The 22,955-nt window shown below is 49.3% G+C and overlaps 1 protein-coding gene across 1 annotated transcript in view; it reads left to right on the forward strand.

Moving 5' to 3' along the window:
- Window positions 1-22,955, forward strand: part of KMT2B (lysine methyltransferase 2B) — a 1,030,490-nt gene that overhangs the window by 826,337 nt on the left and 181,198 nt on the right. Inside the window, exon 27 of the mRNA XM_086929980.1 lies at window positions 6,408-9,012. Coding sequence (XP_086786106.1) covers window positions 6,408-9,012 — 2,605 coding nt within the window. The remainder of the gene's footprint in view (window positions 1-6,407; window positions 9,013-22,955) is intronic.

Consider the following 22,955-nt stretch of genomic DNA (forward strand, 5'->3'; position numbering starts at 1 on the left):
GATGAGGGCTGCTGTTTCTCTGTTGTCAAGCAGGACTCGGATGTCATCGGTGGCTGCGATCAGGGCGGTCTCGGTGCTGTGGTTGGCCCGGAAGCCAGACTGCGAGAGGTCTAGGGATCCGGTCGTCTCGAGGAAGGCGGCCAGCTGCTTGTTGACGGTCTTCTCGATTACTTTTGCAGGGAACGGGAGCAGCGAGATGGGGCGGTAGTTCTTGAGGTCGGTGGGGTCGGCTGATGGCTTCTTTAGCAGAGCGCTGAGTTTGGCGTGCTTCCAGCTCTCCGGGAAGGTAGCGGTGTCGAAGGATGTGTTGATGATGTCCCGCAGGTGGGGTGCGATGACAGCATCGGCCTTGTTGAAGACGTGGTGAGGGCATGGGTCGGTCGGAGATCCGGAGTGGATGGAGTTCATTGTGCGGACGGTGTCTGCGGTGCTGATCTGGGTCCAGGCGCGGAGGGTGGTGCTGGGGGGCGCTGGTTCGGTCGTGGCGTGCGTCGGTTGAGTGCTGAAGCTGTTGTGTATGTCCGCGATCTTGTTGTGGAAGTAGGAGGCGAGGGAGTTGCAGAGGTCTTGCGAAGGGGTGATGTCGTTGTTTCCGGCGTTGGGGTTGGAGAGCTCTTTAACGATGTTGAAGAGTTCCTTGCTGTTGTGTGCGTTGTTGTCCAGTCGTTCCTTGAATGCAGTTTTCTTGGTTGCGTGGATGAGTTGGTGGTGTTTTCGGGTGGCGAGCTTGAGGGCAGTCATGTTGTCCGGAGTTGGGTCTCTGCGCCAGGTTCTCTCGAGAGCTCGGCAGTTCTTCTTATAGCTCTTGAGTTCGTCGGTGAACCATGGGGTTTCTTGCTGCCGGGTCTGCTGGGCGGGGTCCTCAGGGGGGCGAGCTCGTCCGCGCAGTCGCTGATCCACTTTGTTGGCCGCCTGGCTAGGGTTCGTTGTGCTGGTGGGAGGGTTCATGCTCAGGGAGGACGCGAGCTGGTCGGCTGTGATCTTGTTCCAGTTCCTGCGTGCAGCCTGTTGCTGGTGGTGGTGGATCGTGGTCCTTGCGAAGCTGAAGTGGACGCAGCTGTGGTCCGTCCAGTGGAGTCCGGTGGCGTGGCTGAAGGCGATGTGTTTGCTGGATGCGAAGACGGGGTCGAGTGTGTGTCCGGCGTAGTGGGTGGGGGTGGTCACCAGTTGCTTCAGTCCCAGGTTGGCGAGGTTGTCTAGCACGTCGCCCAGGATATGCATTGTTGCAGGCCCAGGAGAGCGGGGGGCTCTCCACCCAGGGGTCCAGCAACATGTCTGCTGTGTGGCAGCCTCTGCTGCCACTCAGCCCGGACGTGGATTGTAGGTTAGGTTTTCAGGGGGCATCTCTAAGATGCCCTCTGGTGCATTTTACATTAAATCCCACACTGGCATCAGTGCGGGTTTAATGTGCTGAGAAGTTTGGTACCAAACTTGTCCGTCTTCAGTGTAGCCATTATGGTGCTCTGGAGTTCGTAATGAAAACCCTCCAAGCACCATATACTCTTAATGGCATCACTGCACCTACAGTGCCCAGGAATGGCCCTGGGTACTGTAGCGGCACAGGGCTCATGCACCTGTGCCCACACCTCTGGCATAGGGCGCCCAGCTAGAGGGGTGACTGAAGTATGCCAGGGCAGTGGGTTCTGTGGGCATGGCACACAGGGATGTGTGCCATGTCGACTCTTGGTTTAGTTCTGTACTTAGACACTCGGCCTGCACAGGCAGTGTGTGGGTGTCAGGGTACAGGGCCGCTGAGGGTGGCTCACTAAGTGCTGCAGTCCTCAGGGGTCTTCTTTGGTCCCCATGCCCTGGGTACCTAGGGTACCATTTACTAGGGGAAGATAGGTGGCCAGAGATGCCAATTGGGTTTGTTTCTACACAGTTTTAGGGAAGGAACACAGTCCCTGGGTACCTGGTTGGTAGGAACCCAGGGCACACTCAATCAAAGCACATCAGCAGTTCAGAATAAAGTGGGCAAGAAAGATGGCACTTTCTCACAAGAGGTATCTCTATTCTTTTTAACTTCCTATTATGCCCTCTTCCAAAAGGATTCTCAGTTGTGACATATGCTTAATATCTACTCACAAAGGGAAGGAACAGGGAAAAGTATTGAAATTTAGAGTGGCCAGTAGATTTTAAGGCAAATGATAGCCCATGAAGAATTGCATTCATGAATAGCCTGTAACTACTTAGAATTATTTTATGGAAACAGTGCTTAAAATGCATTTTTTTATTTAATTTTATCAAATATACTTTGAAGTATGCAAGATTTCAACACATGTGAAGGGTCAAACATGATTGTGACACTATGAAAGTACTGCAATGGTTCCTAGTGTACTTTCAGTACTGCAATGTGAATTCCCCTTTTTATTTCTATGTTTTTGATGTGGGACACTCAACAACCCGATCTCCAATTGAAGAAGGTGGGCTCACTTGCTTTGCTCTCACACAAATTCTGGTGGTGGGGGATGCTGGTGGTGTAAGGTCAGTCTCCAAGGGAAGAATTTGGGTACCAGCATTTACTTATTTATTATAAATGAAGCACTGGCTGAAATATCTCTTTAAGAATGTATTCACCCTTATTTCAAAAAGCCAGACTGTGGCTTCAAGGATCTGCACTTGAAAAATGCTCTGCCTTCCCACGATCATTTGGAGGAAAGAGGCTGAAAGGGCAAAATATATTTTATGAAATAAATAGTTCAGCACCATCAACAAGTAAGAATATCTGCAAATGCACCCCTCTAAGAGGATCTAAGGGGGTAACTGGGACTGAGAACCAGCAAGGATCCAAATTCATCTAACAACCGACTTTAAGGTTTAAAAATAAGGCATTGTGGTCGATCTGTGGCTTTGTAACATGACAATTTTTTAAATTAATACCCCAGACAGTGTCAGGCATGCCCATGCAGGAAGGGCCTTAGCCCGGGCTCCTCGTCTTTTATGGTCAATAAATAACCAGGGACCATGCCTAATTGCTGGTTTAGCTATCCGCTTTCTCCTTTTTTCCAGACGCAAACGCTATCTCCACAGAATGTGAGGGTGGGGAGGGAGAGAATAAACAGAGCAATGGAGGGGGAGAGAGATAGGGAGAAGAGACTAACGGTCAAAGAATACCAATCAACCGCATAGGAGGCGGTAAAGCAGCAGCCCCACCTTACTCCCACTCAACATGCATGGAGGAATACATTGAAGTAAATTTCAGGACCTTTTGATCGTGGACAGTACTGCTGTTGCCTTTGTGCCAACCTGTAATGCTTCTAGTTTGTGATACACCTGGATTACAATGCTGCATCTAGATAGATGTTACTTCTCCTGTTCCATGTAATAGGACTAGATTTGTAGCAACACATCCGATCAAGAGGGGTTATATTAATATTCATTTAGCGATGATGTTCAATGATGCTGCATTACGTTTTGTATTCTGATTTGTCAATCTGTGCAACAACTCTATTACCTTATGCTGACAATGCGATTTTCCGCTGTATATTTTGTTTTTATAAGGTCTCCATTTAGGACGTGAGCCAAGTCCCGTTTGCCTTGAATTAGAGAGGGGACCCTTGTCATTATCTCTTGCTTGGGACTGGGGGTATTTTGACTTCATGACATTTCCTTTGATGCATTTGACTGAACCTTATGCTTATTCCCTACATTGATTTACCATGTATTTTAACTTTAGTACTTGGTTTGTGCACCGTTCATATGCTTTCCCCATAATGGTTATTCCTGGAACTTCTGGTATAGGTCTTAAATGTGATCTTAATTACTGCTGAAGTCTTCAATAGCTCAATATATACTGAACTGTGTGGTGACTCTATTTACAGTACCACCACCTGCTGGCTTGCAAGTTAGGTTTCAATTGAAGACCCACAGCACTCCATGTACTACCTCTCTCTCTACCTCTCTCTCTACCTCTCTCTACCTCTCTCTCTCGCTCTACCTCTCTCTCTCGCTCTACCTCTCTCTCTCTCTCTCTACCTCTCTCTCCCTACCTCTCTCTCTACCTCTCTCTCTCTACCTCTCTCTACCTCTCTCTCTACCTCTCTCTACCTGTTTCTCTACCTCTCTCTCTACCTCTCTCTCTACCTCTCTCTCTACCTCTCTCTCTACCTCTCTCTACCCCTCTCTCTCTACCTCTCTCTACCCCTCTCTCTCTACCCCTCTCTCTCTACCCTCTCTCTCTACCCCTCTCTCTACCCCTCTCTCTCTACCCCTCTCTCTCTACCCCTCTCTCTCTACCCCTCTCTCTCTACCCCTCTCTCTCTACCCCTCTCTCTCTACCCCTCTCTCTCTACCCCTCTCTCTCTACCCCTCTCTCTACCCCTCTCTCTACCCCTCTCTCTACCCCTCTCTCTACCCCTCTCTCTACCCCTCTCTCTACCCCTCTCTCTACCCCTCTCTCTCTACCCCTCTCTCTCTACCCCTCTCTCTCTACCCCTCTCTCTCTACCCCTCTCTCTCCCCCTTTCTCTATCCGCCTCTCTCTACCCCTCTCTCTCTACCCCTCTCTCTCTACCTCTCTCTCTACCTCTCTCTCTTTCTACCTCTCTCTCTACCTCTCTCTACCTGTTTCTCTACCTCTCTCTACACCCCTCTCTACCCCTCTCTCTCTCTATCCCTCTCTCTCTACCCCTCTCTCTCTCCGCCTCTCTCCCTCTCTCCGCCTCTCTCCCTCTCTCCCTCTCCCTCTCCCTCTCCCTCTCTCTCTCTCCCTCTCTCTCCCTCTCTCTCTACCTACTCCTCTCCCTGCCTCTCTACCTACCTCTCTACCTACCTGTCTACCGCTCTAACTCCCGCTCAACATATCTCTATCTTTCTCTCTAACTAACTCTCTCTATCTAACTCTCTACCTCCCTCTCTCTCTCTCTCTCTACATCTCTAGCTCTACCTCTCTCTACCGCCTTTGGGACCTTATAAGTGTTTAGCCATGCAACAGTTGAGGTTGTTGTACCAAGGATATTATGCTGCATAACTAAATACTTATAAGGTCCCAAAGGCGAGACCCATTGGCTCTGCCAATGCTTGTGTTGGATGCACTGGAAGAATAGATGTCTCCTGGTGTCAGAAGTTACCTTCGCAACATGGATAATGCAGACCAATCGAACTTGACACTTTTGCAGGGAGAATTCAGGATAACAAACTAAGAGCACTCCCCACCAGTAAACAGGGGGCCACACTGGCTTTCATAGCAAATGTATCCATTGATGACGTGCTTGGCTGGACCTTGGTCATCAGTCCGTTCCTTCACAAAACATTACTCTGTAGATATCAATGGAATCAGGAAGGCCGGTTTATGGCAAAACCATCAAACATATTTTTGCAACACACTCCAACCCACCCTCCCACAAAGATCTAATACTGCTGCACAGCATGTGAATAAGAGTCACGTTGCAAAAGGAACATTTTACTTGGCTGTAACAATGGTTTTGCAACATGTAGTCATTTCTGAATTCACATGTGACCCACCCACCTACCCAGTGAAGGGGTTGTGGTTGCACTAAAAGGGTCAAAGCAACATATTTCACTTGGAATGAACATGGGTATCCAAACTGAGGGCTGGGGCAGAATCTCACAATGGCAATCACCTAGTGGGGCATTGTGGGCTTACACATCATAGAGCTGGCACTGCCCACCTTCTAGTTGACGTCCGAATCAGAAAGAGAATAGGGGCAACCCATCACTAAATGTCATAATAATGCACAGGATGTGGATCAAGAAAGGTTTTCAGGCATCAAATCTCTTCTTAGAGATAATTAACCACTTCCTCTTTATGAATATTAAGGTAAATATGCATGATAGAGCACTAGATTGAGGTAAAGTATATTTTCCTTAGGATTCCATTTTGATTCACATGTGACCACCAAGTTGCTATGTGAGGTTGTTCACATCATAAATCATTGACCTGCTTTTGTGTATATTAGGTGAGCAAAAGTCTAAAGACCGGCTTGCCTATCGGGGCATTTTGACACAAAAGTGGCTGTCATGGAGGAACCTAATTATAAACTAGCTCATGAGTGGTACCAAACGTTCAAACTTTGAGCAACACAGAGGACTTGTAAAACTAAACTAGTAGATGCCACAAATCTTAACAGCATTTTCACAATAAGTTTCAAATTGTGTCCTATGCATAAACTGCTTTTATGTTCTTTACCTTTGCCTTAAACTGCTTTTATGTTCATTACCATTGCCTGTGTGTGTTATTGGGGAATGCTATTTCTATCTGATGCCGATTCCCTCCTTCTATCGTTACCAGAGGGTATGTTTGCTATTTTTGCATCTCATGGTACTAGAAATAATGTCAGTAGTCTTCTTTTTTTTTTTTTTTTTTAACCTGCATGTTATAAGAAATGGGGTATGGTACCATAGCTAATGGTGTGGCTTTAATGTGTTCTAAAACTTTATATCTTTCAGGAAGCCCAACTTCTGTGTCCCACCACATTCTGACTGTCAGTGATCCAGATGTTGTGCCATTACGGAGAACCAGGCGTCACAGCCCAGTGAGTCACGGTACCACAACTCGGGGTCGGATTTCCTCCCCAACCCCGACAACTGATGCCACCAATGTAAGAACTAAGATCAGTCCTTCAAGTCCGGTGTCTCTCAATGGTGAAGCATCAAGCACCGCTGCACAAGCAAGCCCTGACCCCTCCAGCAGATGTAGGGGCCATCAGCACAACCTGTCTACCTCAGCACTTGCTAGCCAGCCTGAAATCGACTTTGTCATGCAGACCTCTACCTCTGGACCTCTGTCCACCTCCTACCCTCAGTCCACCTCCTACCCTCATTTCCCAGGAGCAGATCATTCTTATAACTTTAAAAGATCAAGCACCCCATCTGAAATGGATGGATTGCAGAGCTTTGAGTCACCTGATGTTGGTGCATATCAGGACCTGGAGTACTGTGATACTGTTAGTTCACCAGGACTTCTCTCTCCCGGGGGCCCACTCGGGTCCATGGTGGATGATGGCCAGCTTGTGCCTGGATTCTGTGTTGACGCCTTCGATGAAAGTGATATGGAAGTAGTCTCTTCACTGAATGTCTCAGACTTGGAGTTTGATGATAGTGTCCTGGACAGCACCTTTCAGGAGGATAACCCTCAGTGTCACAGCCAAATTCTGGTAAACACACGGCAGGCGAATGAGTTCAGAGAAGATAGATTGTTCGGTCTAGGCACAAGTACATCAGGCAGACATCATGTTGCAGTAAATGGTGGTGAGAGCTCAGAGGATGATAATTCACAAAACTGTTACAATTTCTCAAGGACTGTAGTGACCCGGAATATGGATCTTCTTCCTTACCCTATGGACTTAAAGCTGCCTCATATAAAGCAACTAGATGGTGTTGATGATGGCACGGAGAGCGACACCAGCAGTGTCACCACAACCACAGAAACTAGAATGCCCCATGTCACAAAAAACATTTCATTTCATGCAACCGGGTCTTCACAGAAAGCTGAAGGGGTAACTGATATCCAACCAGAGTTGGCTCCCGCAGTGGACTCTAAAAACCCTCAGGCTTCTGTAGATACAGTCCCAGAAGACCTTCCATCTGACATTGTAGATTTTGTGCTAAAGGATTTGAACTCGGGTACTCGGACACTTTCCAGAGATAGAATTCACAGCTCTCCCACTCTGTTGCTTCCTAAATCAGTGTCAGAGAATGGATCAAACATTCTTGCAAACAATTTAGTCACAGGTCCGGAGGTGCTATCCAATGCTCCAAAATCCCTATTACATCCTGTGCCGGTTACAAGGGTTGAAACTCTTGCTCCCTTGCAGTCAGGAAGCAACTTTCATTTGTTTAATGGTAGCAATGGGCCCATTACAAGACGTGAACAGCTCATTGCTAGTAAACCATCTGAATCAACATGGCAGTCAGGTGGATGCCGGCCCATAGACCCAAGTCTAACAGTCTTGAATCTAAAGGATCCCCCTCAGTTGCAGAGGGTGTGCAAACCTCTCTCGCTCTCACCTCAAGTGCCTACTTTCACAATGGCCAAATTGGAAACACCATCTGTCTCTGCTCATAAACCTAGCACCACCTCCAAAGTTCTCATGGTGAACAAACAGGGGCAGCTGTTTGTGAAAGTGCAGTCAAATACAGCTCCAGGTGCCCCATGCCCAGATCAAAAGGTCATAACATGCCAGCCTGTTCCGATCAGTCCTTCTCCCTGTGCTCCAGTTGTCAGTTGCAGTGGAGGAGAACAACTAAACTACCACTCCGTCATTGGGAACATCCATAACCAGCGAGGCAATGGGACAGCATGCCAGCGGTTGGAGCCAACTCCTTCAAGTAACATGAGAGTCATGGTAATCCCACAGATCACACCATGCTCACAAGTTGTGGAGAGTAATTCCAGGGGGAATCCCAGGAAGGTAGCCCCCAACATCAAGAAATCCGGTTGCGAGTTGAACCTCGGAGGAGCTATGCTAACACCAATTCAAAAACAGACTAATTTGGGAACAGTGATCTTGCGGGCATCTGCTCCTCTTGGAATTGTAAGGAATGATGCTCCCACATGGACATTTAGTGGCCCCCTGTTGAATGTAATGCCCATGCTGAACGTTTTTAGGACAGGTGTGCCCAATGGTCCTGGACAGTTCACCATTGGAACTTCCACTGTCATGCCTCAATCCGTGGGACTTCAGCAGAATTGTGTCCTCCAAAGGTTTCCAGTGAACTCTGGGATGATGGCCCTTTCAACAGGCCTTCCCATCCTTAGGCCATCACCATTGCAGGGAATGTCAAACTTTAATCTTACAGAGGCACCTGTACCCCCACACCAGGTGACTCCATCCCCAAAATCGAATGGCACTCCTCATTCTCCTGTTGTTTTTGCACCTCTTATCCCCAAGCCCTCCATACCAACTCAGGCCAGCTGTGTGAAGAGAGGTTCGACATGCAACAATCAAACACCTTCTAAGAAGCCGAAGCTGGAGATCTCGCCAAAAGTAGTCCCAGAGAACAGGCCGCAAACAAATAATTTGCTGACTCCTTCCTATCAAAACAATACAGGGTATGTATGCCAAATGAAATGCTTGTCTGGATGGTAGGAAACTGTAACTCTTTGCTTGTACTAAGAAACTTTGTTATCTGGTCCATTGAGGCAAGAATTAAGGGTTGCTGCAAGTGTAGGCTACAGTTTTAAATCTGCCTGTGATGTACTTCTTTCAATTTGCTGGCTGTCCCCCATGGGCACTTGACTGACAGGCATCCCGGCGATGCCCCTGTGTGCCTTCATTCTGGTGTACGAGGAATTTTCTGATAACAGAGCATTAGGAAGGGGTTTCAGAAGTCTTTGTTTTTATATTCACATTGGTTTGTTTTCCATTTCACTACTGCACCAGGAGGTATGACCGGCATCCCGGCGATGCCCCTGTGTGCCTTCATTCTGGTGTGCAAGGAATTGTCTGAAAACAGAGCATTAGGAAGGGGTTTCAGAAGTCTTTGTTTTTATATTCACATTGGTTTGTTTTCCATTTCACTACTGCACCAGGAGGTATTTCTCTGTGTCACAAAATATATCATTGTGCAACTGATTGATAAGCATGTGAGAAGGTGGCCTGATATGCAGTGCTCACTATTCTAGTGAACACTATGTATCAGTCCAGCAACCCTTATTGATGATTGGTTGTAAGTCAACCTTATAGACCAGCTATCCTAGTAGCGTGGATACGAGCAGTCTAAGGCTAAAGACTCGAGAGGGCGTGTTAAGCCAGCTGTTTACCACACATATACCCCTTGAATACCAAGTGAACGGACACCACACAAGTGTTATGAAAATAAACAGTTATTTATTTAAAGATCACAACAGCCCTGTACTCTTTATGAGGACAGGGTACTAAGCACAAACCAAAACTCTTACAAAAATACTTAAGTTAGCACAGTATATACAAATGCCCGAGGGGCATGAAAAACCATATACTCTGAAAGTGGAATGCGAAATTCCTAGCAGGTAAGTACAGTACTAATAGCTTTTGGAATCGCTAGGACTTGACTAGGGAATCGTTAGATTACTTCTAGGAGGCCTAGGGGACTCGGGTGCAGTGTGTGCACTCTCACGCGAGATGCGGGACAAAAGTCTATGGTAGCTAGGAAATAGAAAGTTAGTGTTCTCGGGCGAACCCGACCTGGTAGGGAGAAAACGAAAGTAGATTCTGACCCTTGGATAGTGAGGCTATGCTGGGGCACCGAAATGCCGAAGTTACCTAGCCCAGGGGCTGCAGCTGCATAGGTCTGAAAAGACGTCGGGAATCCTCGTAGACGGACCAGGAGCCGGAAGAAAAGATGCTGGCCGGTGACCAGTGAAGAAAGTTCAGTTGGATCCAAGCCTGGATCTCGAAGATAGATGACACCTGAAAGCAGAGGGGACCAAGTTCGAGACTACTAGCCAGTAGTCAGTGGGCACCAGGAGGGCACCGGATGGTAGCCACCTCGACAAGGTGAGTGGGTGACGCTTGACTCGAAGATCTCACGGACCAGGAGGCGTTGTCGGCGACCAGGATGGAGGATCGAGCTGTCCCACGAAGATGGAAGCTGTCGGCGTCGCTGGACCCAGGATTGGGCAACAAAGCCTTGGCAAATTCAAGCCCACGCGGTGGACCTAAAATGGCGTCTGGAGTGGACCAGGAGGGTCCGGGGTGCCTCTCTTGAAAAAGGAAGCAAGGGCCAGCCTGGAGCAACCAGACCAGCAGTCGTGAAGTCGTTGGGCGTCGTTCAGGAGGCCACAAGCCAGCCGGCTAGTAGCCAAACAACGCGGTGCACAGCAAACAGCAGAAGGGCCCCACGCCGATCGTGGAGATGCAGGGAGGCTGATCTTGGGTGCTGGAGCTGCACAGGGTCGGGGCTTCTCGGACCCCAAAGCACTCACCAGTGGAGGACACGGTGGGCTTGCAGTAAAGATGTCGTGCAGTCTTGGCGATCGTCGGTCCCTTGAGGTCTCGTCGCACTCACGGTTCTCAGCTTGGCTGTAGAGGTGAGTAGAGGTCAGAGGTGCCAGGGAAGCCGGGTCTCGTCGAGCTGGGTCGTCGGATTCGTGATGAAGGACTTGCAGCAGACCGCAGTGTTCTTTAGGATGGTGCCTGCGGATGCAGGGTGACTACTCCTTAGCCACAAGGGAGAATCTTGAAGAAGAAATCGTGAAGTCCTTTCGAAGAAAGTGGTATCTTGATTCCAAAGATGATCTAATCTTAACAGGGGGCCCGCTCCTATCTTTATACTAAAAAAGGGGGCTGACCCGGTGACTAGGTCCTGCCTATGGGTGGGACTAGGTGGGGGGTGGTTACACCCTTCAGCCATGCCGGACTTCCCCAGGCCAGGGGCTGGTGTGCCCCTGGAACTGGTTCAGACCGGCCTATGCGTAGTGAGCACCGGGGTGCCACTCAGCAGTCACCTTCCTGTAAAGCCCTGCCTACCCAGGATACACAAAACCATGTCTGGGACGGTGCTAGCACCGCCCCTGACAGGAAACCCTTTGTCCAGGCTCCCCTCGCTGGAAGGACTCCCAGCTGCAGGGGGTCAGACTCGTGTCTGTGGTGGCAGCATCCATTTTGTGGAGCTGAGGCTTCAGTTAACTTTAACCGGGGTTCACAGTTACATACATGTCGTGTCCCTCTAGAAGGGTGGAATGCTAACCCCGTCGCCAGAATTGGCGAGGGGTTAGTATTCCAATTCGTATGACACCTTACTCGACATGTTTTGATAAAGCAATACCAAAGATAGCATTTTAACCGCGAGGATTATAATGCACTTAAGAGTATATGGTATGCGATATCATGGAACAGCTATTAGGACTTGGTTCCGCAAGCTGCAGACAGGCTCAGCTCCTGCCAGAGCACCATCTCACACGATTCCCAGCACTCTGCCCTCAGGATTGTCAAGGCCTGCCATAGGAGTGACTGATAGGAATCGGTGCGTCCATTTTAGGGTTAGGTATAGGTATACTACACCTACAGCAAAGGGTGATTACACGACTTTGCCCCAGCTGTCATGCAGCCAGTTGTGTCAAACTTAAGAGGCCAGCCAGGGGTGGCATAATACATGCTGCAGCCCCTGGCAGCCCTGGGTACACTCATGCCCTGAGTTACAGGGTCTGATAGGGTGGCCCAGTACCAATTGGAAATGTACCTAGGGTACATGGAATCCATTTTAAAGAGAGAGCAGTAGGCCTGGGGTCCTGATTGGCAGGGTCCCAGGTCGACTATGTCCAAAACCAGCTAAAACACAGGGCAAAAAGTTGGGGGCAACCATAGTCAGGATGTACCTTCCTACACAACCCCCCCCCAAACGAAAGGAGATAAGGCTATCCTTGTCCAGGTAAGCCTCTATTACCTAAGTGGCCATATAAGGAAGTACCAGCTCTGGCTTGGTTTCCCCCTGTGTCATGGTCCACTAGGCAACCCCTCACCCTAAGGGTATCTGAGGGTCTCCACCATAGGGAATCTCTGTCTCTGGTGTGTCTTGGGAAAGAAGAAGGCTGATGCTGGGATGGAGTGCTGAAGTGAGGCTCCTCTACCTTTGGGCTCAACTTCCTCCAATCACCATTCATCATGTGTGCCTTTCTTTCTTTAGCTGAGATGCACTGAGCTCTCAGGGTCAGCCTCTGGCTACCTAAAGCTGGAGGCTGAGTCCCTCTGTTTGGCTTACTGGAGGGACAGGTCAGGTCTGGGGTTTTTAGGCCCCATGTTTGGCTGTGCCCAACAGTGTCCAGCTGTGGGAGTTCCCTAACTACTTTTAAGGGGGATCCCTCAGGAGTCTGTTCTATTTTCACTTGGCTAGGTTTACCAGCTTCAGTGATCCTAATCTGCTGATTAGGGGGTTCTTTTGGACAGGGGGCCCTTTGGGGTCCACCACTGGCCTCCCTGGTCTCTTCAGCCCTGGGCTGACTGAGGCAGGGTAGAGAGGTGCAGGTTACCCGCTCCAGACTGGGTCCCACCTGGGAAGGGTCCACTGCCATCAGGGGCTCTGCCAGGCTAGGCCTGACTACCTCTGGGGCAGTTCCTTCAACAGGGGTAGAGTCAGTTCCCTGAGGAGGCTGGCTCTCACCTAGTGTCTGGGAGGGGGAAGACTCTTCTTCCTCCTCAATGCTCTCTGTTTGAGTGGAGTGATCCATTGTTTCAGGCTTCACAACCTCACTATCTGTCTGAGTAGAGGCTGAGACCATTTCAACCTTGCCAACCTTTTCAGGAGGGCACTCAGTCTGTGTTTGGGCTGTGACTGTCACAGCCCTCCTATCCTGTTCTGAAAAGTCTGTCTGAGCCTGGGCAGTGGCTACCACTGCCCTTCCAACCTTTTCAGGGAGGAATGGTGCTTGGACTGGGGCTGTAGCTATTACTGCCCCACTAACCTGTCTGGATAGGCCTATCATTCTGGAATGAGTTTCTTGTTCCACCTCAGCCCATGCTGAGAGTTCCAGGTCATTCCCCAGTAAGCAATCTACAGGTAGGTTATCTGTCACTGCCACTCTCATGGGCCCTGTGACATTACCCCAGCTGAGCTTGACTACTGCCATGGGATGCCTTCTCTTCATTCCATGAATGTCTGTCACCTGATAAGTAAAACCAGGGGTCAGTTGAGCAGAGGGGACCAGATGGTCACTCACCATGGTGAGGCTGGCCCCGGTGTCTCTGAATGCCTCAACTTTCTGACCATTCACTAAAACTTCTTGTCTATACTTGCCCAAAATGTGGGGTCCAGTAGTGAAGTTGGCAAACCCCATGCCAGTCTCACAGACAAGAGTGTGGTCAGGGAACCTGGCTAAGCCATAGTCCTCCTGATTGCCCAAAGTAATGCCCACCACATTCTTGGGGGCACTCCCACCACCTGGGGGATTACCACTAGTGGTAACAGGAGGTTTAGGAGTATTACCTGGGGGTATATTTCCCTTATTGCCATTTTTAGGGCAACTGGCATCACTTTTGTAATGACCCACCTGTTTACAGGTATGGCAATAAGGTTTCTTCTGTTCTGAAGGAGTGTTCTGGGACCCACCACCCTTGTTGGAGTTTTGGGGCCCTTGGGAAGTCTTCTCTGTGGATTTATCCCCACCCTTCTCTTGAGGCTTGGTTGATTCCTTTCTCTGGTCACCACCCTGGTTTTTAGGCCTAACCCTGGTTCTGACCCATTTGTCTGCCCTCTTACCCAATTCCTGTGGAGAGGTCAACTCAGAGTCTACCAGGTGCTGATGTAATAGCTGGTTCTGACAATTATTTAAGATTTGCTCCCTCATAATTAGATTATACAATCCTTTAAAATCAGTAACCTTACTACCCAGTAGCCAGCCTTCAAAAGCCTTAGTGGCACAATCAACAAAGTCAGTCCAATCTTGAGACTGAGTTTTCTGGGTGTCTCTGAACAGCATCCTGTATTGTTCAGTGGTTAAACCAAACCCATCAACCAGTACATTTTTCAAGACTTGGTAATTGTTAGCATCCTCCACCCTTGTGGTGAGGAGCTTATCTCTACCTTTACCATCAAAGGAGAGCCACAAGATAGCTGCCCACTTACTTTGGGGAACACCCTGCACAGTGCAGGCTCTCTCCAAAGCAGTAATCCATTTGTGGATGTCATCCCCTTCTTTAAAGGGGGGCACTATCTTATTCAGGTGCTTTGTATCAAAACTCCTTTCCCTATTGCTAGGTTTATTGCTGCCACCAGTGGGCTGTAGCCCACATAATTCTTGCTCTCTAGCAAGGGCAAGTCTCTCTTTGGCCAGGGCAAGTTCTTCCCTTTCAATCCTCAGTTTGATTGCCCTTTCTTCAGCTTCATACACTCTCCTCTTAGGGGAAGACATCCCTCTGTGAGAAGAGTTGAGAGAGCCATTGGTTCGAAAGGATCTGTTAGAGCCTCTTGATAGAGACCTAACTCGTCCATTCCCAATGTTAAGCTGACCTGAGAGTGGGCCCAGGAGTTCCCCAGTACCAAGCTCATGTCTGCTTAAGTTGGACCTGCTTAGTCTACTGACTTCTAGCTGTCTCTTATCTGCCTCATCCCCAGACAACTCATCCTCCTCCTCAGCATCATCTGCCTCATGGAGGGGATGGATATCAAAGGGACCCTGTAAGGAGGGCATACTTCCTTCTGGATTAGAAGGGTCTGGGTTACCAGCCCTACTGGCATCATAGGCCTCTAAGAGACCAATCAGAAAGGAAGTGGTGGGGTTAGACCCCTGTTTTAGTTTCCTGAGAGTACACACTTGTCTCATCTCATGGAAGCTAAGAGCAGTATATTTTGAAGGGATGACCTGTGGAGGGTCAACTGACACAAGGGGAGACTCAGTGTTTCCTCCTGTGACCGACATACTGCTTCTAGTGTGGTGTAAGTGATGCACCTACCTACACTATGTGTTACCTACTGGTCCCTTGCTAGAGTTGCAGCCAAGGTGTGCTAAGCCTTGAGGAGCTACAACAGCTGGTTCAGTAGAACTCCGAGTATTCTAAGCTTTAGTTATATGTACCTAACAGTACTTATGTGATCTTTCAACAAGATATTCTTAGGATACGTGTGGCAAAACAACAGCAAGCTCAAATCCCAACCGCTGCTCACCAATGTGAGAAGGTGGCCTGATATGCAGTGCTCACTATTCTAGTGAACACTATGTATCAGTCCAGCAACCCTTATTGATGATTGGTTGTAAGTCAACCTTATAGACCAGCTATCCTAGTAGCGTGGATACGAGCAGTCTAAGGCTAAAGACTCGAGAGGGCGTGTTAAGCCAGCTGTTTACCACACATATACCCCTTGAATACCAAGTGAACGGACACCACACAAGTGTTATGAAAATAAACAGTTATTTATTTAAAGATCACAACAGCCCTGTACTCTTTATGAGGACAGGGTACTAAGCACAAACCAAAACTCTTACAAAAATACTTAAGTTAGCACAGTATATACAAATGCCCGAGGGGCATGAAAAACCATATACTCTGAAAGTGGAATGCGAAATTCCTAGCAGGTAAGTACAGTACTAATAGCTTTTGGAATCGCTAGGACTTGACTAGGGAATCGTTAGATTACTTCTAGGAGGCCTAGGGGACTCGGGTGCAGTGTGTGCACTCTCACGCGAGATGCGGGACAAAAGTCTATGGTAGCTAGGAAATAGAAAGTTAGTGTTCTCGGGCGAACCCGACCTGGTAGGGAGAAAACGAAAGTAGATTCTGACCCTTGGATAGTGAGGCTATGCTGGGGCACCGAAATGCCGAAGTTACCTAGCCCAGGGGCTGCAGCTGCATAGGTCTGAAAAGACGTCGGGAATCCTCGTAGACGGACCAGGAGCCGGAAGAAAAGATGCTGGCCGGTGACCAGTGAAGAAAGTTCAGTTGGATCCAAGCCTGGATCTCGAAGATAGATGACACCTGAAAGCAGAGGGGACCAAGTTCGAGACTACTAGCCAGTAGTCAGTGGGCACCAGGAGGGCACCGGATGGTAGCCACCTCGACAAGGTGAGTGGGTGACGCTTGACTCGAAGATCTCACGGACCAGGAGGCGTTGTCGGCGACCAGGATGGAGGATCGAGCTGTCCCACGAAGATGGAAGCTGTCGGCGTCGCTGGACCCAGGATTGGGCAACAAAGCCTTGGCAAATTCAAGCCCACGCGGTGGACCTAAAATGGCGTCTGGAGTGGACCAGGAGGGTCCGGGGTGCCTCTCTTGAAAAAGGAAGCAAGGGCCAGCCTGGAGCAACCAGACCAGCAGTCGTGAAGTCGTTGGGCGTCGTTCAGGAGGCCACAAGCCAGCCGGCTAGTAGCCAAACAACGCGGTGCACAGCAAACAGCAGAAGGGCCCCACGCCGATCGTGGAGATGCAGGGAGGCTGATCTTGGGTGCTGGAGCTGCACAGGGTCGGGGCTTCTCGGACCCCAAAGCACTCACCAGTGGAGGACACGGTGGGCTTGCAGTAAAGATGTCGTGCAGTCTTGGCGATCGTCGGTCCCTTGAGGTCTCGTCGCACTCACGGTTCTCAGCTTGGCTGTAGAGGTGAGTAGAGGTCAGAGGTGCCAGGGAAGCCGGGTCTCGTCGAGCTGGGTCGTCGGATTCGTGATGAAGGACTTGCAGCAGACCGCAGTGTTCTTTAGGATGGTGCCTGCGGATGCAGGGTGACTACTCCTTAGCCACAAGGGAGAATCTTGAAGAAGAAATCGTGAAGTCCTTTCGAAGAAAGTGGTATCTTGATTCCAAAGATGATCTAATCTTAACAGGGGGCCCGCTCCTATCTTTATACTAAAAAAGGGGGCTGACCCGGTGACTAGGTCCTGCCTATGGGTGGGACTAGGTGGGGGGTGGTTACACCCTTCAGCCATGCCGGACTTCCCCAGGCCAGGGGCTGGTGTGCCCCTGGAACTGGTTCAGACCGGCCTATGCGTAGTGAGCACCGGGGTGCCACTCAGCAGTCACCTTCCTGTAAAGCCCTGCCTACCCAGGATACACAAAACCATGTCTGGGACGGTGCTAGCACCGCCCCTGACAGGAAACCCTTTGTCCAGGCTCCCCTCGCTGGAAGGACTCCCAGCTGCAGGGGGTCAGACTCGTGTCTGTGGTGGCAGCATCCATTTTGTGGAGCTGAGGCTTCAGTTAACTTTAACCGGGGTTCACAGTTACATACATGTCGTGTCCCTCTAGAAGGGTGGAATGCTAACCCCGTCGCCAGAATTGGCGAGGGGTTAGTATTCCAATTCGTATGACACCTTACTCGACATGTTTTGATAAAGCAATACCAAAGATAGCATTTTAACCGCGAGGATTATAATGCACTTAAGAGTATATGGTATGCGATATCATGGAACAGCTATTAGGACTTGGTTCCGCAAGCTGCAGACAGGCTCAGCTCCTGCCAGAGCACCATCTCACACGATTCCCAGCACTCTGCCCTCAGGATTGTCAAGGCCTGCCATAGGAGTGACTGATAGGAATCGGTGCGTCCATTTTAGGGTTAGGTATAGGTATACTACACCTACAGCAAAGGGTGATTACACGACTTTGCCCCAGCTGTCATGCAGCCAGTTGTGTCAAACTTAAGAGGCCAGCCAGGGGTGGCATAATACATGCTGCAGCCCCTGGCAGCCCTGGGTACACTCATGCCCTGAGTTACAGGGTCTGATAGGGTGGCCCAGTACCAATTGGAAATGTACCTAGGGTACATGGAATCCATTTTAAAGAGAGAGCAGTAGGCCTGGGGTCCTGATTGGCAGGGTCCCAGGTCGACTATGTCCAAAACCAGCTAAAACACAGGGCAAAAAGTTGGGGGCAACCATAGTCAGGATGTACCTTCCTACAAAGCAAATAACATTTTTAAATAATAGAAAAATAAAAGTAAACTAAATCGCATAAATAATACGGTATACACCCGTTACAACGCATCTTTTACTCCGCACTACCATTACAACGCATTGCGCTGGGGGGCACTCTAGGATAGGGAATAAGTATAATTTACTATCCAACACCTTCCCTAGGGTCCACGGGGACTGGAGTTAGAATAGTAAATTATACTTACCACTATCCAGCACCCCAAAGCGCTATGCGTTGTAATGGTATGCGTTGTAAATACCGCGTTGTAGCGGTATGCGGAGTAACATGGTACATCCAAATAATACATCTTAGATGTGGTCCAACAAGATGTGCTTTTAGGGACTTCTTGAAAGAGGAAGGGTTGGTTACAGATTGGACTGTGACTTTGTTGCAGCTTCTGTGAAATATCAGATTCTGCTCGTTTTTTTCTTTTGTACCTTGTTTCCCATTGGAGAGTTTTTACTTCTGATGCCAGGTTGACAGCCTTAAGTGCTTATCAAACTGTCTTAATATGTTGGCTTGTTTAGATGAATCTTTGTACACGAGGGACTATATTTTGACTGTAATCATATGTTCGAGGCATGTGGGCTGCTGAATTCATATCTGTGCATAGATCGCCGCCTAGTGTTGGGGTCCGGATGATTGCACATTGTTGTCCTGGAAGAGTCTTCGAAGTATCACGAGATAGGTGGCTCCTCCCCTGGACTACAGTGCGCATGGGCATCCTCTCCATCCTCAGATTGTTTTTTTCCGCCATTGGGTTAGGATGTTACTATCTTAGCTCAAGTTAGGAAAACTTTTCTACAAAGCCAAAAGGCTTTCGACAGCGTCGGTATCGTTCCGTTCGGTATCAGTGCCTTGTTTCTGGAGGACAACGAGGACTCAACAAGTTTCTTTCCACACTCGACCCGATCTTTGATCTCAAAATGAAAGAAGTCCATTCAAGAGGTGTCCCCTTTGCAATGCAAAATACCCACACATCGATGTCCACCCGATGTGCAACAAGTGCCTGTCCCCAGACCACAACGAAGCCAACTGTATGGCCTGTGCCCGGTTCAGGTCGAAGGAAACTCTTAAGATTCGACGCGCGGCTCGATTGGAGTCAAAGAAGTCAGCGCCTGTTCCCGTGAACATCTTTGGGACCGAAGACGAAGAGGTTGTTGATCTGGAGGAGCAGGAACACTGCTCCGATCCGGCTTCGGGCCATGACTCCGAGTATGATGCTGAAGACAAAGAGGTGCAAGACGACGAAAACGTCGTCGATGAGGTAGGGGACGACGTGGAGGCCCATGGGGCCGTAGAAGATAGCTCATGGGAAGAGCTAGGCCCAACCCGCTATACGGGGGCCGACGATGACGCACTCAATAAGTCTCAGGTCGAGGGATCGCCACTAGGCATTACCCAAGATCTGCAATCTCGTTCTACAGCCCCGCATAAAGGCCCGGCTTCGAACATTACTAAAGAGCCTTCGGTTTCGAAACCGCCATCGGTCGATACAAAAAAAATCGAAACCGACAGCATCATTGGCGAAACCGAAAGTGCAAGTGACTCTGATCGGCTCCAAGGCCTCAAACCCCTCTGAGCCGAAGAAAAAGAAAATGGGCGTCTAGGCCGGAAAGCTCAAGAAGGTCGCCGAGCCGATGGTTGGGGCACAGAAGACCAAGGTCAAGGCCGTCTAACCACCAAGGCCGACGCCGAAGGGAGTCGATTCGCACAAGAGGCTCGAACCGAAAGACTGGATCAATCCTCGGTCGAGGCCTACGGACAAGTCGAAGACTGGTTCCAAGGACCCTGTCGAGTCGACGCGCCCCAGTCCATTTATAGCCAATGAAGTGTCAGTCACTCCAACGCATCAAGGATAAGGCTACAGTGGTCGGACCTAAGAAGGCCCCGACGCCGAAGCTGGTCGGGCAAGTTCAGACCGCGTCGACACCTATCAAAGTCGGGTTACCACCCGCATGCGTCCGAAGATGTTCGAGCCGAAACAAGCTATCAGCGCCACTAAACAAGTGTCGGCGGAAATGGAGGCTGCAGAAGAGCCTGAAGACCGGGAGCCGAGGCAATTCATCGGCTCGGAAACTGGTAGACTGTCCATATACAAAAGAAAATTAATGCCAGAAACTCCCATGGAATCATATAAGATTCCCTTGAAGAAGAGAGTTTGAACAACATCTCCAGCTCTTGTGGAACCCCTCCATCTCTATGGACAGGAACCTCAAAAATTTTCCCCAAGATGCTCCGATGTGGATGTAGGGGATGATGAACATGAGGATGACCTCTATCATGTGGACACTGATCCTGATGATCAAGACCAACAATGGGTGGACCCTGCTGACTCAAGGGATCCGCAGACTGGCCCTGACACTCATGTGTACAGTGTGAAAACATCTCCTACTGAGGACACAACTGCCTTTAACGCCCTTATTGAAATGGCAGCCAGTAATCATGACGTCGAGCTTCATGCTGACCCTGTGGATGAAGACTTTCTGGTCGACACCTTTTCCACGTCAGAAAGGGCAATCAAAACCCTCCCCATGCTCAAAGGGGTCCTTAAGCATGCTGGTGACATTTTTAAAGACACCAGTAGAGCCAGGATGTTAAACCCAAGGATTGAGAAGAAATATAGACCGGCCCCTGTGGACCCTCCTTATATAAGGGGACAGTTGCCATTGGACTCATTGGTTGCTTCTAATGCACGTAAGAGAGCAAACTCCTAGACTGCAGGTGATGCTTCTCCTCCTGACAAAGAGTCAAAAGTTATGGAAACTTCAGGAAAAAGAGTAGCTGCGCAGGCGGCTAACATCTGGCGCATTGCCAACACTCAGGCACTCTTGGCCAGATATGACAGGTCACATTATGATACTCTTGAGACACTGTTGCAACACCTACCTGATCAGTACAAGGAGGGGGCAGAACTACTCATCCAGGAGGGGAAACTGATAACCAATGCTTCCATCAAGTGCGCTCTAGACGCAGCTGACACTAGCGTTATGTTAAGGAGACACGCTTGGTTGAGAATTTCAGGATTCAAACCTGAAATACAAACTTCTATCCTCAATCAGCCAGTTAACCCAGACTTCTTATTCGGACCTGAGGTTGACACCACCCTTGAAAAACTTTAAAAAGACAGACTGCAAAGTCTATGGGGGCTCTGCAGTCACAGCAGTTTCGGCGTGGCACCTTTCATTGCTCCAATACTAGGGGCCCATCACGGGGCCAGTCAACACAACAGACGCAATACAATAAGGGAGGTACACCATCCACCTACAATAAGAACAACCGGGGTGGATATCGTGGAAACAACATCAAGGGCAAAGGCAGAGGAAACAACAGTTCCAGATCCTTTGCCAATACCAAACAGTGACGCCCTGTCACTGCCCCCCGACCATGTAACACCTGTCGGGGGGAGACTACAGCAGTTCCTGCCAGTCTGGAAGTCCATCATCACAGACAGGTGGGTGAGAGACATTGTTCAGTACGGGTATTGTCTGGAATTAACGTCGACTCCACCCAACATCCCACCAAGACACCGTCCTATGTCCGCAGAGCACTTACACTTATTGCAGCAGGAGGTCGTCAGCATGCTGCAAAAAGGGGCCATAGAGCTCGTGCCTGTAGAAGACAAAGGGTCAGGGGTGTACCCTCTGTACTTTTTAATACCCAAAAAAGACGGGTCTCTCAGACCTATACTGGACCTCAGACCTCTAAACGGTTACATTGTCAGAGCATTTCCATATGCTCACCTTACAGCAGGTTCTGCCGTTACTCAGTCAGGGAGACTTCCTCGCAACACTGGATCTACAAGATGCGTATTTCCATATACCCATACACCCATCACACAGACAGTATCTCAGGTTCACTATTCAACATCAACATTATCAGTTCAAAGTCCTCCCTTTCGGAGTAACAACGGCACCCAGGGTGTTCACAAAGTGTCTGGCTACAGTAGCAGCACACCTTAGGAGACAGCACATGCATGTCTACCCTTATCTGGACGACTGGCTTATTCAAGCAAAGACGGCCCAGCAGTGTGCCAGCCACATGTCCCACACCATTCATCTTCTTCACAGTCTGGGATTCTCACTAAATTATCCGAAGTCACATCTTCAGCCCGCCCACGTGCGACAGTACCTGCACCATCCCAGCTCAGAACCTGGCTATATGCAAATTAGTCTGTCCCTGGCCCAGTGCATCATGGGAACAGGGCAGACCAAAATACCAAGCCAATTCTTATACCTCCTTTTCTGAATCATTTTTGTCCACCATAAGCGTGGAAGGGTATACTCAGATGTGAGTCCCTTGCTCATTGCACCATCAGGATTCAAGCAAGCCGGGCCGAAGACGGCTGAAATGCCAGAAACCGGTCCCCGGAAGCTTGTTTCCTTCCCAGTATAAGAATTGGCTTGGTAGTTTGGTCTGCCCTGTTCCCATGATGCACTGGGCCAGGGTCAGACTAATTTGCATATAGCCAAGTTCTGAGCTGGGATGGTGCAGTGAGCTAAAAAACGGTGATGATTCAAGCCCTGATCTTTGGACTGGGTAAGAGTGGTCTGCTTAATTCAGACACTCTGTTCATCACCACCTCCTTTTCTGAATCAGATATGAATGTCAGCAGCCCTACATGCCAAGAACAGATGCATACTGGTAAGTAGCATATTCGTTCCTCGTTATGGTTCATA

The sequence above is a fragment of the Lissotriton vulgaris genome, chromosome 7 (genome assembly GCF_964263255.1).
Source record: "Lissotriton vulgaris chromosome 7, aLisVul1.2, whole genome shotgun sequence".
Lineage (NCBI taxonomy): Eukaryota > Metazoa > Chordata > Amphibia > Caudata > Salamandridae > Lissotriton > Lissotriton vulgaris.